This window comes from Leopardus geoffroyi, chromosome C3, assembly GCF_018350155.1.
Source record: "Leopardus geoffroyi isolate Oge1 chromosome C3, O.geoffroyi_Oge1_pat1.0, whole genome shotgun sequence".
NCBI lineage: Eukaryota > Metazoa > Chordata > Mammalia > Carnivora > Felidae > Leopardus > Leopardus geoffroyi.
In genome coordinates, this window is record NC_059338.1 from 3,530,441 (window position 1) to 3,547,850 (window position 17,410).

At 42.8% G+C, this 17,410-nt stretch overlaps 1 protein-coding gene across 1 annotated transcript; it reads right to left on the reverse strand.

Annotated features, from left to right (window-relative positions):
- Positions 1 to 15,075: 15,075 nt before the first annotated feature.
- LOC123586328 (olfactory receptor 10K2-like) lies at positions 15,076 to 16,094 on the reverse strand. Its single transcript, XM_045455399.1, has one exon. The coding sequence runs from the start codon at positions 16,018 to 16,020 to the stop codon at positions 15,076 to 15,078; it is 945 nt and encodes a 314-aa protein (XP_045311355.1). The 5' UTR covers positions 16,021 to 16,094.
- Positions 16,095 to 17,410: the final 1,316 nt, after the last annotated feature.

The window sequence follows — 17,410 nt, forward strand, 5'->3', positions numbered from 1 at the left end:
TTGTGAGCAGTAGGCCTTCATTCTGATTTGCAGTTCAAGTTTGCATCTCTGCTTGGTTTAAGAAATTTGAGCCCTGAATTTAATTTATAGTGGATCTAAACTGGTAGTCCTTCTAAAGATCTGCCGGACAGAAATACAGATTATCTCTGGAGAAAGGAAACCTGCTTAGCTTCTACATAAGAACAAAATAGAAAGTATAAAAATAAAAACAAGAAGAAAAACATCTCTTCACACGTGGCACGATGGTCTACATAGAAAATCCCAAAGACTAGATCCAAAAACCCCTGAAAGTAACAGATGAGATTAAAGCAAGCTGCAGGATACAGAGTTAATATACAAAAGTCCGTCTTATGAAATTATAAAAATACTGATGTAAGAAATAGAAGATTTCAATCAATGGAAAAAGAGTCCATGTTCATGGATAGGACGACACAGTATTGTTAAGATGTTAGCTCTCCCCAACTTGATCTATAAATTCAAGGCAATCCCAATCAAAATCATAGCAACTTATTTTAGGTATATCAAGAAACTGACCATAAAGTTTATATGGAAAGGCTAAAGACCCAGGATAGTCAACGCAGTATTGCATGTTAAGTACATTTTCTAGTTTCTATACCTGTTGTTTTAACATTTGGGGCCTTGACCAGGGAGAGACTGCCCTCCTAGGGTTAAAGGCTTCCAATTCCTGGCGATAACTTAGAGCATGACTTTCATGTGCAAACTGAAGAGTCTAGGGCCCTTACTCTCAAAATGTCTGCTTTTTCAGGCTTTACATCATTTCCCTTTGCTGGTTATCCCAAGGCCATGTTTCAGACAACTAGGGATGGCCCCACACTCAGGAGCTCCCTGAAATTATCAAACTGGCTAGTCCTAAACCTGCTTAGCTTGCTTACCCTGCCTTGCCCTTTCCTTCCCATGAAAACCAAATAAAAAGGTGGGGAGGGGGCAGGCGGGAGGGGAGATCTTTCTCATTTCCCCTTGTCCTCTCTGCCTGTGACCCAACTCAGTGTTCCTTGGTGTATTGACTTGAGTGGCATGGTGTGACTCCCCACCCCCACCCCCGTCATAGGAATTGTAATAAACTATCTTTTCAATGGCAATTAGCTCCTGATCTGTTGGTCTATCTGAATAAAAATGAATCTACATTTTAAAACACGTTAAAAGAGAGCAATCAAATGGGAGGACTGATGCTACCTGACTTCAAGACTGACTATAAAGTAACAGTAATCAAGACGGCATGGTCTTGGTGAAGGAATAAATAAATAGAAAAAGAAAGAAGCTATCCTATCATGAAAAGACATTGAAGAACCTTAAATGCGTATTGCTAAGTGAAAAAAGCCAGTCTGCAAAGGCTATATACTGTGTAACTTCCACTACCTGACACTCTGGGTAAAACCAAATTATAGAGACAGTGAAGAGATCAGTGGTTGTCCGGGGTTCAGGGAAGGTAGAGAGGGATAAAAAGGTGGAGTCTTGGGGATTTTTAGGGGGCTGAAACTGTTCTCTGTAGTATTACAATGGCGGATGTGAGACATTATGCATTTGTGAAAACCTATAGAACCTATATACAATACAAAGTGTGAACCTCAATTTAACCTATAGACTTCAGTTAATACTAATGTGTTGATATTAGTTCAACAAATCCGACAGATGTGGGCTGCCTGGGTGGCTCGGTCAGTTAAGCATCTGATTCTTGATTTCAGCTTGGGTCACGATTTCACGGTTCCATGCTGTCAGTGAAGAGCCTGCCTGGGATTCCCTCTCTCTCTCTCAAAATAAATAAACAAACATTAAAAAAAACCTAAATTTGACAAATGTAGTCCAATATTTCAAGATGTTAGTCATAGGGGATGCTGGGTATATTGGTTGGGGAGGGTACATACGGGAACTCTGTGTTTTTATGCATTATTTTCTGTAAAGCTAAAGATACTCTGAAAAGATAAAAACATCAAATTCTCACACATGGTATCTGGAGAAATTAACCAGACACACATAATTTCATTGTATATTGACCAAAAAAAGGGTGAAAATTATGGTGACAGAAGCCAGGGTAAAGGTTAGGTTTGGGCGATAATGCCTGGGAAGAGTCACAATGGAGCCTTATGAAGTTCTCACAATAATTTATTTATCTGGTGTGTTTAATTAATTAATTAATTAATTTTTAAATTTTTTTTATGTTTATTTATTTTTGAAAGAGAAACAGAGTGAGAGGCGGAGGGGCAGAGAGAGGAGTCACAGAATCGGAAGCAGGCTCCAGGCTCCGAGCTGTCAGCACAGAGCCCGACGCGGGACTTGAACTCACAGAGTGTAAGATCATGACCTGAGCTGCGGTCGGACACTTAACTGACTGAGCCACCCAGGCGCCCCTGGTGTGTTTAATTTATAAAAACTCCTCAAACTATACAACTTCTGATCTGTGCACTTTATGCTTTAAAACATCTACTTTAGTTAACAAAAGCAAAATAAGAGTTCCTCTTTTGGGAATAATAGATGAGGAAATTTTGACTCAACCCACCCACCAGGAATAACCAGAAAAGCTACAAGAAAATATTGGAGAAAAATTGGTTTGAAGACATCAGGGCCCTAAGGAGCAGAATCCAGGAAAAGCAAGAAACCTGGAGAGATTGTTCTAGTACATGGGGAGCATCCACTCGCCAGAGAACCTGGCAGTTTTGGAAGAGACTACCAAAAAGTCAAGAGATTGAGACTCATGGAGTTGGAGGACAAAAGACCACAACGGAGTGGTGAGCTGGTGAACTCCCCAAGCGTTTCAGTTGAGACCCACAAGAGGAACATAATAGGAATGAGGCAAAGAAAAAATAAACCACCAGCCTTCTCAGAGCCTGAGTCCAGTTTCAAAGAGCTTCAAATCCTGGCAGATCTGAACGAACCAAGACTTCACCTAATATCTGCCCTCATTAGTTTCTACTCTGACCAGTAGATCATAGTGGCATTCTGAGTCTCTCGGGATGTACCTAAGCGTACGGACGGTATCTAAGAACCTCCACAAGGTCTGAATGTTTTCCTCTCTCCAGTGCACAGGCACTTTGGTAAGTGGTGGAGATCTCTCTGGGAATTACTGGGTCAAGATTTTCGGGATACAATTGTGGCCATGTTGTGTGTCCTTCCTCAAAATTATCCATCTTCTTTTACAATCAAGGAGTTTCAGGTTTGGGAATTGGTGTCGTATTGAAATTTAGGTAAGAGGCTATGAATTACCATACTGGTAACTTGCACAGCCATCCATCAGACATAGACTACGATCAAACAGTTCATTGATTGGCTGCTCATCTATTTTGTTGTCAGAAATCCCATGGTCAGCTGGCCGTTTCCACACATCTTTGCAGTTCATAACACTAATCATCATCACATGCTTCAGTTTATATTGTTTATTGTCCACATTGTATCTCTGACAGTTTTGTGTGACCCCCAGGCTTCCATTCTCCAGAATACTATTACCCATCACCTCTAGTCTATAATAGCAATCACCACAGAACTCTTTAAGGATGTTGATATTCACTACTGCCTTCTGTAAATGCAACCAGGTCCCCTGGGTGTTGGTGGTTAATGTTGTATATGGCAGTTTTCTATAGTGTTTCTATCCCAACACATTCATTTCCCAGAGCTTTTGGATTCATTATGGTGTGTTACAAAAGCTGTGCCCTTTCCAATGTATTAACCATAGGTCAATATTTAGTTCAGGCTTCAATTAGTTATTCTAGCAGACAATGCCTTTTCTGGAGGCGTGAGTCCACCTATTAAATTCTGAATCCCAGTTGAGGGCTCCTGTATCGACGAATGTAACAAGATTGAAATTGATGTGTCTTCCCATTTGGTCTAAGATCTTCATAGTTCTTTTTTTGCATAGGGACATGGCCTCCTGATCCCCACTGATACAAATTGGCAGGACTGATAGGTTTTTGTTTTTTCTGTCTAAGCTACCTCAGAGCTGGCCTTCCACCCTTCTATCCAGATCGCGTTGTGATCTTGATCCTGTTGGGGGCCTGTTAGGTGAAGGGGCAACTAGCCCAGGTGCAACCACAGAGTCTTTTGTGCAGAGGACGGTTGATTCCCACGGTGTGGGGGTTGGGGTGGTATCTTCTTCAACAGACAAGGGTGGTTCAGGGGAACTGGAGAATCAAGACCTCGGCCTCACTTAGGTCATCTGAAATGTATTCATCCCACGTCTCATGTCTCATTTAGCATAAGAGCTCTCGTCAGGTTTATGTTTAAAAGCTAAATACACATCCAGACTGTGGACTTCACCCTCCGTGATGGCTGTTGTAAGACTCCAGATGATGTGGCCTCCTTCAAATTTGTTAAGAGGGCGTTCTGATTTTCCACGTCTTTTAAATTGTCTATTCATTACTCGTAACTTATTCATTCAACTAATTCAACTAATTCATTCAACTAATTCATTACTCGTTACTCTGTGTTCACTCACTCTCTATCATTGTAAGAATACCAGGAGCTTAAAAATTCTGTATAGTCACTGTGACTGGCATGCCATCTGAGCCAAAGCACATGACTGCCTGATGCTGTGGTCTTCCTCCACAACTCAAACTATGCCACACTGATGCTTATCCGAGCATGAACTCCTCCCTTTTCATACTAGTAAGGAGGTTATCTGTGTCTTCTTAGATAGATAAGTAACTTCATCCTGGAAACCCATGTTTTTTAGTCATCTCTGTTCCTAGTCATTGCATCAGTCAAGGTCCCAACGGAAAATAAATGGCACATTAAAATTGAGGAAGTTCGAAGCATAGGAGAATTGCATAGACAATGGAGTTACTTGGGATTAGAGGCATCCTAGTTTTGATGTCCTTCATACTTTTATCCAATTACTGTAATCGATAAGTCAGCTTTCTGGGGAAGAAGGTAGGGTCAAAGATCTGGAGTGAATGGGTGTATTTTGAACACCAGCATGATATTAATTCCTGTTCTTGACAAGGGGAAGAATAACAAAGGAAAATATAGCGAAAGAAAATTTCAGACCATTATCTTCACCATAGATTTCGCTTTCCACGTAACGGTAATAAACGCCTCGGTGCAAAGCCATTGGATCTGCAGTGCTCCCTGTGGGGAAAGTGTACTTAGCTGTCTCATTGACATCAAGCTTGACCATGAGACTTGCTTTAGCTAGGAAACGTAAAAGCTGGCGTGGACCACATTTTAGCAGAAGCTTCAAGAACTATGGCATAGATCTACCTACCTCTTTCCCTTCCACAACCAGAATGGCTGGCCACAGATAAGGGCAACTTCTTCAGCCTGGATTGCAGAAAAGAGGAAACAGAGCCTGATATCGAAGTGGAACCACCTGGTATCCAAACACACCTGGCTCAAGAAACAAACCTTTGAAGTTGTCAACCCCTTAGAATTTAGAAATGTCGGGGCGCCTGGGTGGCGCAGTCGGTTAAGCGTCCGACTTCAGCCAGGTCACGATCTCGCGGTCCGTGAGTTCGAGCCCCGCGTCAGGCTCTGGGCTCATGGCTCAGAGCCTGGAGCCTGTTTCCGATTCTGTGTCTCCCTCTCTCTCTGCCCCTCCCCCGTTCATGCTCTGTCTCTCTCTGTCCCAAAAATAAATAAACGTTGGAAAAAAAAATTAAAAAAAAAATTAGAAATGTCTATTATTACAGCGCAACTTAGTAAAATTTGGCTAATATGACGCAAAAGAAATACTCAAGGCTTACAAAGACCAAACAAAGAAATATAGTGCTAGTTGTATTAAAACGTGATATTTAGGCTCTATGACAAAAAACATTACCAATGGTAAAGGAGTTTGGTTTATTATATATATATATATATTTCTATTTCTATTTCTATATATATATATATATATAATATGGTTTAATTCATTATTAGGAAGCTACCATAATTTGAATATATATATACATATTTATAATATTTATGTAACATGTATATAAATATTAATAGACTTAAGGGAAGAAACAGAAAATCCAGTCATTGTGGGGAGTTTAATACCCCTTTCTTGGTAAGTCATATAAAAAATAGAGTACAGATTAGTAAGGACACAGAAACACTAAACAATGTTAAAGCTTTTTATTTAGGAAAAAATAGCAAAATCCTTCAGCTAACAATTGCAGAATGTATATCTATACACTGGACAATAAAGAAAATTTCAACTGACATCAAAGGATTCAAATCACATAGAGCATGCTTTTATTTATTTATTTATTATGATTTTTTAAGATATAATTTATTATCAAATTGGCTACCATACAGTGTGTAAAGTGTGCTCTTGGTCTTGGGGTTAGATTCCCGTGGTTCATCCCTTGCATTCAACACCCAGCGCTCATCCCAACAAGTGCCCTCCTCAATGCCCATCACCCATTTTCCCCTGTCCCCCATCAACCCTCAGTTTGCTCTCTGTATTTAAGCGTCTCTTATGGTTTGCCTCCCTCCCTCTCTGTTTGTAACTATTTTTTTCCCCTTCCCTTTCCCCATGGTCTTCTGTTAAGTTTCTCAATATCCACATAGGAGTGAAAACATATGGTATCTGTCTTTCTCTGACTGACTTATGTCACCCAGCATAATGCCTTCCAGTTCCATCCACGTTGCTGCAAATGGCATGATTTCATTCTTTCTCATTGCTGAGTAGTATTCCACTGCATATATAAACCACATCTTCTTTATCCATTCAACAGTTGATGGACATTTGGGCTCCTTCCATAATTTGGCTTTTGCTGAAAGCGCTGCCCTTCAAATCAGCACTCCTCTACCCTTTGGATAAATTCCTAGTAGTGCTACTGCTGAGTCATAGGGTAGTTCTATTTTTAATCTTTTGAGGAACCTCCACACTCTTTTCCAGAGCGGCTGCACCAGTTTGCATTCCCACCAACAGTGCAAGAGGGTTCCCATTACATAGAGCATACTTTTAGCCTACAGTGCCCATATCAATAACAATGCCAAAAACATAAAGCCCACAAAGGTCAGGGATGTTTCTTCACTTTGCTTCTGATCCATATCTGGTCCTAGAAGCATGCATGGTACATAGCAATCAATAAATATTTCCCGAATAAACAAATAAATACAAAGTATAGCTAGAAAATCCCCCATATGTTGGGAATTTAGGAAGTATACATAACTGCTAGTTAAAGAAGAATTCTCTAGTGAGAAAATATTTTTAAAATATTGCATCTGAGAGCTTGTGAGATTCAGCTACCATAGCACTTAGAAGGGAATCGACAGCCATAAATACCTACAACAGGAAGGAAGAAGGACTCAAAGCTACTTGCACAGCCTTGAAATCATGTATTAGAGAAAAGATCTAAAAATAAACATTAGAGGAAAGAAAGGTTACAGTCAAAGTAGGAATTGAAATAGGTGAAACAGAAGAGAAACTTAATATATAGACAATTAGCAAAGTCAAAAATTGTTCCTCTGAGCAAAACCAATGTGATAAATCTCCAGTAAGCCTGATCAGAAAAAGACAAATTCAATGTACATTATTAGAATTGATAAAGGGGATATGACCACAGATGATGTGGGGAATAATATGTTAATAAAAGCACACTGGGGAGAGTGTGATATCTACATCTATAAAAGCTAGATGAAAATCAATGAAGTCTCAGTAAAATAAACCTTCACGTGATCCATTCTGGAAGATACGAGTGTTTATTTAAACATTAAACAATTGAATCGTTGATAAGCCATTCAATAAAGAAATATCCAGGCCCAGATGGCCTCCACAATTTCAATGACTCACATGAAGAGACAATACTCCCCAAGTCATTTTGTGAAGCTAGTGTCATCTTGATATCAAAACTCAATGATAGATTATATAATGCCAAATGGAACTCCTCAGAGAAGTAGAAATTCATACCTTGTGTATATAGATGCACACACACGTGCATGCACGCATTCACCAGCACGGGCACACACACATACGTGCACGCATTCACCAGCACGGGCACACACACATGCATGCACACACACACACACAGGAGCACATAATGAATATTAGCACATGTTTTAAAAGATAAGACAAAATGACCTACACTGAGTTTAGCCCCAAAATGCAAGGGGCTCTTTTTTTGACATTAGGAAAATTGTAATAAAATTTCCCACTTTAACCAATTAAAGAAGGACAATAATATAATCATTCAAAAAAAAAAAAAACTTGTATCAAATGAGAAAGAGAAAGCTATCTCTTAATCTGGTAAAGTTTATACACAAAGAAACTAGAGAAAATTTCAAATTTAATAGCGACACGTTGGAAGTTGTTCCTTTGAGATAAATACCAATAGCCCATCCATCTCACTTCTATTCAATGTTTCACAGGAGGCTCCAGAGAGTAGAATAAGAGGATAAAAAAAAAAAAAAAGATTGGAGGGGCGCCTGGGTGGCGCAGTCGGTTAAGCGTCCGACTTCAGCCAGGTCACGATCTCGCGGTTCGTGATTTCGAGCCCCGCGTCGGGCTCTGGGCTGATGGCTCAGAGCCTGGAGCCTGTTTCCGATTCTGTGTCTCCCTCTCTCTCTGCCCCTCCCCCGTTCATGCTCTGTCTCTCTCCGTCCCAAAAATAAATAAACGTTGAAAAAAAAATTAAAAAAAAAAAGATTGGGAAAGAAGAATCAAATTGTCTTTACTTGCAAATGATGTTATTATGTGTGTAGGAGTCCAAAAGAATTTACAAGAATTTATTTGAAGTAATCACAATATTTAGCAGTTCTGTTAAACTTTAAAACATTGCATTACAGATCTCGTGCATTTCCAAACATTGCAACAAGGGATTTGAAAAAAGAAAAAAGAAAGATGCTATGTACAAAATCCTCAAAATAGAAATAAGTTTAAAAAATTCATATGCCAGACTTCTGTAGGGGGCAATTACAAAATCTCATCATGAGCCGTTAGAGAAGGAGCTACATAAAGGAAGGCAGGGCAGACCCGGTGCTCGAGAGGACACAGCACCTGATTCAAGCCTATTTCCTATCAGCGGGTGACAGGTGGGTTCATGCCGTGACGCGTAGGGCAGATGGTTGATATGTGTAGAGTAATTCCAACAGCATTTATACAGAATGCACTATATTTAGGCATTGTTACAACCTTACATTTATTAATGCAATATAATCCTCACAGTAGTTGATCATACAAATAATATCATGTCACAATTTAACGGATGAGGAAGGCGATGAACAGAAAGATGAAGTAATTTGCCTACGGTCACACAGTCGCGAGTGAAGGAGCTAGACTCAGTGAGGCTACGAATCCACGCCCTTACCTAGTACACTGTTCCCTCTTCGCGCGTGCGAGAAGAAAACCAAAGAAAAAGGAAAGTATGAGCTAGTGAGACAGTGCAAGGTTGCGAACACACACAAGAATAGTCAACCTCTAGGCGGAAAAGGCCAGCAGAACAGGACATGAGTAATAGCAACAGTATAGACTAAATATCTTCTGCCTTTTACTGGCGAAAGTAGCAGCCGATACTTTTCATTTCCAGCAGGGACGCTGAGCCTCGACTCTCGCGTGTTGCTGGGGGTGGGGCCAGGTGACACTTCTCCGGAGTCAGTCTGGCATCAGCTCCCTCAGACCTCGATGACCCTGTTCCTGCACTCAGCAGCCCGGCTGCAGGAACCCCGGCCACTCTGGGGGTGCGGGGCGTGCAGAACACCGGCTGTCGTTTGCTGGCTGCCATGGGTCAGGAGATTACGAACAACTTCGCCCTTGTCGTCTCACGTAATCCTCGTGACCGTCCTTGGTGCTATTTCGGTGCTAATTCAGTTCCTTACCCACTTGCACATCTTCCTAAATGGTTTCATAGAGTGCTAGGTTTTCTCTTTTTTGAATTGCTTGTTCACTTATATATTTTATTTTTTGAATTGTTTGGCTTTATGTTTATGACCTTTAAATTTTTTTCTATATTTATATTGCTATGAATGAGTGATTGCTTTTATAAGTGCTTAAATAGTTTTGCTCATTTGGCCCTTTATTTTATGTCAAAACATCTTTTCAAGTTTATTATTTTTTTTGAGACAGACCGAGACAGGGTGAGTGAGAGACAGAGAGATGGAGAGACAGGGAGAGAGAGAAAGAGAGAGAGAGAGAGAGAGAGAGAGAGAGAGAGAGAATCCCAAGCAGCTAGCACAGAGCCTGATGCCGGGCTTGAACTCACGAAACCCCAAGATCGTGACCTCAGCTGAAACCAAGAGTTGGATGCTTAACTGGCTGAGCCACTCAGGTGCCCCTGTCCTTTATTTTAATTAACAGCTAAGCGATATTGTATAAATCATTTATACGTTAAAATAATTTCCTGTTTACTATTTCTGTTTTCATGTTTAGAGAGCTCCTCAAGATTGACTGTATTTACTTAAGTTTTCTTTTAAATTCACCATATTGTAAAATGTTGTGATAGCTGATCAATTTTTGGAATAAAAAAGTGTGAAGTAAAATCTTATTGGCATTCTTCTAATATTAAATGATGTGCATAGCTCCATTTCCTTTAAAGATAACCCTTCCTCAATTATTTGGCTGCATAATAATGTGACTTTTGGATTTTCCGTTCTGTGCTTTGATCCGTGGGTCCAGTTTGCTTTACTGTCACACTAAATTAATGATTGTCATTTTATGGTGCGTTTTGCTTTCAGCAGGGCAGTTTGTACCATCATCTGCCATTAGCCTTTCATTAGAGATGCAGGGGTGTTTATCACACTATTGAAAAAGAGATATTGGCATCGATTTGAAGTTAAAGATGCAAAAAGGATTACTTGGTATCTCTACAGAATTGAGACACCTTATCCTGGTGCAAAGTGTACATATTTACACAGGTTTTATTCTGTATCCCTCAGAAAAGAGTCTTTATATTCTAATAAAATAAAAATTTTATTTTACTAGAGCTCGACTAGAAATTGCTAAATATATTGCGAGACGTTTTGCGAGATCAATAATTTATCGTTCCCATTTTTTGCCAACACCTGTTGACCTTCTCACACAGCTGTTTTGAGCTCCCAGAGGGACACATGTATCCCAGACCTGACCCTTTCCTCTTGGTCTCCAGGATGCATGGTGTTTAAGGATTTGATCTTAACCCTTCAGAGCCCTGTGGACGCACCCAGTGCAGCCATCGACTCTCCCCCGCCCCCCAACCCCCACGTATCCCCTCTGCAGAGTTCACTCCTCCTATAAATTCATCCTGAGCGGCTGCTCCCCCGGTAGCTGCCAGCGACGTCTCTCTGTCTCTTGCCCAGCACAGACACAACGTCTGCCCTGTTGTTGTGCTATCACACCCCCTGGGAAAGATTCCTGCGTCAAAGTCCTTTCCACCTTGCTAATAAAGATTCATCAGGGGGAATGAGCAACTTTCTTGACGGAGACACCGGAGGGAAAAAGCAAACAGCAAAATCGTGTTCCAAAAGGTTTTCCTTTTGGCAAGGTCAAGATTAAGTGGAATAGTTCAAGGAAATAGTGCGGAAAGTCATCTCAGGAAGTGCAGACGTTTTTTGGGGGAAAAGATAGAGGAAGCCATGTCATGGAGCGCTGAGCGAGTTTGAATTAATAAACAGAAGTTGAGCAGGTACACAAGGCATCGGGATAATGTGCTAAGAGATGGGCATTTCTGGAACCCTGTTTTTGCCGTGAGCTGGTCTCTCTCGTCCTGTTAGACAGATGTTGCCTGTATGTCTGGTCACTGGGCTCAACCCCTCACTCAGACCGGTGCACTTGGGCCATGGCCACATTTTAATCGCCAGGAGAGCAGGAGGAGGGACTCACGGCACAGGAGTGTGCAGGACGCTTTTCTGAGCGATTGTCTTCTCAAAGGAAAGATGTCCTGTGGAGACGTGCAGAACTGACCCGGGCCACGCAGAATCCCATCTTTAATTTCACAATGGCTGGTTTTCTGAAAATGTGTGCATTTGTGATATCTCATTAAAATCATCAAGGGAGATGAGAAAAGGATAGGGAGTTCAGTGTTGGATTTTTTCTCTGAGTGTAAATACCCAATCGGATCAATTCTCGATCCTTGTGAATGTTAATATTGTTATAGATCAATGAGTAGGAAAACTAAAATTGCATTTAAAAATAATCTTTCACTGACTTATATGGAACAGAACTCCATGAGGTGGGAGAATCTTGTTGGCGGGGCTCACGCTAACTCACCCTCCTCAGTGTGGATGCCTCTGTGGTGGGGGTTTAACCGCTGTCTTGCCTCCAGCTGTAATTCACTCTCCTCTAATCTTTCTTTCTAATCTGTAAATACTTTAGGTTGACATGCTTAAAGTTATATTTTCTTAAGTTGTGAATTGAATTGTGATTGGCCTGCTTAGTGCTACTCAGGGTCTTAAAAATCAGTCTTGGGGCACCTGGGTGGCTCAATCAGGTAAGCATTGGACTTCGGCTCAGGTCATGATCTCACAGTTTGTGAGCTCGAGTCCCGCCAGAGAGAGGCCGCTTCTCTCTCCCTCCCTCTCTGCCCCTCGTGGGGTTGTCTCTCTCTCCTCTTCTCTCTGCTCCCTCGCTCACTTGCGCCTTCTCTCTCTCAAAAATTAAAAAAACAGAAAAATTAAAAAAGCAAATCAGTCTTAATACGCGAGACCAGCCGAGAGGCCACAAATCCAATCGTATTGCTCTATATTGTCTTATCGCCAAGGTCACAGAAATTCCCTGATCCCTAGTTCTGCCTTGGTTTAGCCTTCCCCATGATGTATTCATGGATGACAATCCTGAACAGGAAAAAACACCCCATGAATTTATTATTACTGGCTGAATTTATGCACTCAGCTCGAGTAATAGCTTAATCTGAAGGCCTAAGGAGCTTTGTTTCTCACTAAGGCCAACCCCAGATCTGAAGATCTTGCCACTTTCCTGCAAGTTACACAGGACTACAGAGAGGAGCTGCAATTAACCAGGAGCGTCTGTGTGTGTGTGTGCGTATACATCCGTGTGTGCATATGTGCATGTGTATGAGTGTGTGCACGTGTGTGCATGCATCTATCTGTGTGTGCATGGGTGTGTGAGAGTGGACACACGTGCGCATGTGTTTATACACCACGTGTGCACGTGTATATATGTGTGCACGTGAGTGTGCACACAGGCATCTGTGTGTGTGTGTGCACGTGTGTGTGTGTGCGTGTGTGTGTGAGTGCACATGTGAGTATATGTGTGAAAGAGGCGGAAGGAGAGCAGGATGTTCAGTTCTAGCCCATGAGGTCAGGCCCAAGGTCAAATGAATTCTCTGGTCACATAAAAAAAAAAGTAAGGACGAAAAATTATATAGGATTATACAGGGATAATGGGCTAGCAAATTATCCCAGGAAAAGAGTCATTCTAACACACGTGACCTTTCTACCCACTTATCAGGGTTCTGCTATCTGACTCCAAGTTTCAGTGTCCACGAGTCTTGGACAAGACCAGAGGAAAGCGGGGGAGGTTTTCTTATGCCACGCCCCCACCCCCCACCTATACTCAAATCCCCTTCCGTTTTAGAAAGGGGATTCGCCACACAGTGTGATGTGCAGGCCATTTATCCCATCGGTGAGAGTTCGACTTACGCCACATGGTGTCGTCTGCTGCTGCCGAAGACGAATACTTAACGCATTTTACCGTCTACTAATTAATTAAAAAGGTCCTTCTTCGCCAGGGGTCACGTGAGAGCACTGAAGGCAAGCCATTAAAGGAGGCAGATGATGGGGGCTCAGCATTGGCCCTACCCACCAGGGGGCAAGACGTTTTAATTCTCCGACAGCTGGTTTCTTACCTACAAAGTACAGATCCTACCGCGTGACCTCTGGGCTGCCCCAAGGGCACACCGAGTAACAACCTTGAAACAGCAGCGCACCCTGCAGGTTTGAACAATTAATGCCTGAGGCTGACTCCTGGGGGTTACCAGTTTATTTCCTTTTCGTGAGTCACTTGATAGGCTGGGCCTTGGCTGCACAACAGACCCAAGGGAGAGAGAACCTGATGGCCAAAGAAATGAACTTCGCTTTAGTCTCTGTGCTTTTCAGGCCCCACCCTCAAGAAATGGAAGAAGTGAAGTTGACCTAACAGCCCTGCAGGCAAGCTCACCATCCCGCAACAAACCGGGAACTGCAAATGAGACATCCGGGTCCCCTCCCTCCTGCTTCAAGCCCAGGCAGGGATATGTCATGGATGAGCATCGGGTGGAAGGAAAAGGAAAAATGCGGAAACAGATAACTCAGTTAGAAGACCTTAATTGACAGGTGCATCTCAACACCTAAAGCCAGAAGGCAGCTTTCTGCCCAGAGCCGAGAGCCCTGTTTGCTCTCACTCCTGCAGGAAGGAGAGAAAACCAAAATGTCCCAGGCAAGTTCTGGTCTCCAGTGCACATGCAGACTCCTTAGCTGCAGGGAGAACAGGAACTGTTTGCTCCTTACACAGGGATTTCTATTTGCCGAAGAGTTAGTGAAAAAGGTTGAAGCTTAGCCTCCTTTTGTCGGCCACGCTGTGACATTTTAGGTGTTCTCTTTAACCCACGCTTCCGACGGTATCTTCAAGAGATACTAACCAAGTTTACGCTTGTGTCAGTGCGTAGAAAATTAGAAAAAAGTCAGCTCCCATAATACATCAGAAACACAGAAACAGATCACTTCTTGCAGAATTTTCTTGCTTGAACTTTAGTTGGATGCATCTTAGGCGCTGAACATGGTCCCGTTCATTGCGCAAACATTACCTCATTGAAACGTTGTGGTCTGCCGATATTGAAAAACTGAAATTCAGGAGATACCCAGAAAGGGAGAAATATGGAAACAGGAACTTCCGTGTCCCTGAAACAGAGAACCAGGGCTACGCAGTATTTTTCAGGTCGGCTTCTCATCTGGCTGAGACCGAATGACAGTATTTGCCAGAGCCTAGAGTTCTGGACACACCCAAGTTTTCCTATAATCGCCATCTATTATTTTTCCCTCAGCTGAAAAAACTTCAGTGAGCAATATTTAATGTGATCACAGCAAGAAGATGCGTTTTTCTGAATTTTATACTTGGAAATGAAGGAAATGATCTCTGCTCTTGAAAACTGTGCTCACTTGCTCAATCATTTCTGCTCTGGGAATTTTTCCTGGTATGCCTTGTGCTTTAATGGCTTGGGAAGAGCAGGAGCTCGGTTAACATCGTGGCGGGGAAATGGTTTTTCCCGCAGCTCTACGAAGAGCTGACTTGAACTCCTTATTTCTCAAGCTGTAAATAAGCGGATTGAACAAGGGAGTCAGGATGGTGTAGGAGACTGATACGAGAGCATCTCGGCTTGAGGAGTAGTTGGACTTGAGCCGTAAGTAGATAAAGGAGGCACAGCCATAATGGATGGTGACAACAATGAGGTGGGACGCACAGGTGGAGAAGGCTTTGTACCTGCCCAATGTGGAAGGAAACTGGAGTATGGCAGAGATGATGTGAATATAGGACACCAAAATCAGTGACAGGGGGATAACCAGGACCAGTGCACAGAGCATGACGATGACAATCTGACTCAGGTAGGTATGATGAGATGCCACCGTGAGGACAGGGGCGATGTCACAGAAGAAATGATGGAGCTGGTTGGAGGCGCGGAAGGGCAGGTGGAATACCACGGACGTGATAATCTGTGCAATAGTAAAGCCACAGGCACAGGCAGCAGCCACGAGTCCCACACACACCCCGTGTCCCATGAGCTCCGTGTAGCGCAGAGGGTTACAGATGGCCACGTAGCGGTCATACCCCATGGCCGCCAGCAGGAAGGAGTGAGAGCAGCCGAGGAAGAGGAAGGTGAACATCTGGATGGCACAGCCCAGGAAGGAGATGGTCTTCTTCTGGGCCAGGAGGTCAACCAGCATCTTGGGTACGATGACGAAGGTGTAGCAGGTCTCAGAGCAGGAGAGGACAGCGAGGAAGAAGTACATGGGGGTGTGAAGGGCTCTGTCTAGCACGATGGTGGAAACGATGATGGCATTGGTGCCCAGAGTGAACAGGTAGAGGGGCAGGAAGGCAACAAAGAGCAGCCGCTGCAGCCCGGCCAGAGAAGAGAAGCCGAGGAAGACGAACTCTGTCACCAGGGTCCCGTTGCCCCGCTCCATGGAAGGTACATCATTCAGAGACAATCCAAGAGAGGCGGAGATAGTGTCAAGAGAGACCTCTGAAAACAAGTAGAATCACAAGAAATTGGCCACGATAGAGCAAGTGTTAAGATCTGTGCTCTAAATTCATGATTCCCCCTCCATGCGGTTTAATTTTAAGACAAAAAGGTGCCTAAAATCAGCCACGTGGACAACCTGGTGAGTGTCCAGAGTCATCCTAACAGCATAGGCAAACCATTCTTGACATTTCTCAGACCCAGCTCTCCCTCCGTCTTCTCTTGCAGGTTGTGGCTGTTATGCACATTCGTAACTCTGCGCTCTGTTTATCCCACAGACCTTGCCATCGGCTTCTTGTCCCCACCCTCTCCCATACCGTCAGTTGCAGAGTGAATCATCTGAACACACTACACGGAGAGGTGAATTTGTCTATGACTCTCAGCACCTTCCCCTTAGCATTCTCTTTACACTCCGACGTGTAGCTCCCACCTCCCCACGACCTGCACCTGCGTTCTCCCCGCCCCCGTTGGCCACACTCTCTGGTGTGGTCATTGCCTCCACCTTCTTGTACTCTGATTACTCGGACTCTTGCTTCCAAGCCTTCATTCTGTTCTCCAATCTGGAACAAGTTTTCCAGGATGGAATATACCTCTGCATCCTCCAGTGCCCACCTCAGAGTCCTTCCTCCTGCAGAGAGAACTGCCATCTTCCTTGGGACTCTTGTCCATTTCCATCACTTCTCTTAATGCCTACAGATACCCCATTGAGCCCATCCTTCCCATCCCACCCCACATCTCTCCGGTCCGTCTTACCCCTGATGCCCAGTACAACTTCTGAAATATAAATGGTATCATGTTGCTCCCCTCCTCAAAATTTTACTCATGGCTTTATACTCCAACCCCTTGTTTTGGAAACCAAAATGGTTTTGTGATCATCTATGGTTCTGTATGTGATGCCTCACTATCGTACAGACGTGTTGCGTCTTCTCTGCCTCTATTCCTTGCTGATATTAACTTGTTATCCATTTTTTTAATTTAGAAATGTTTTACCATTGCTCTGAAGCCCCAGCCAAATCACGAACTTTCTTGATCTCTCCCCATAAAGGAGATGTTTCTGTCTCAGAATTTATATAAGACATTAATTGCCAATCTGATTTGTTGTTTACTTACTTTTGAAATATTGTATTGCATTTTTCTCATCTCTCTTTTCCATTGGATTTTGTACCCTTGAGGGGATGATGTAAATTGTATGTATTTTCACCTGAATTCTCCTCAGTATCTAGAACTGCATTAGGTACCTAACGGCTTCTCAATAATTCCTAGTCATACAAATTAAAAAGTTCACTTGACATGTTGTTACTTACCTCATGATGTCAGAAAGCCTTCCTTCCTAG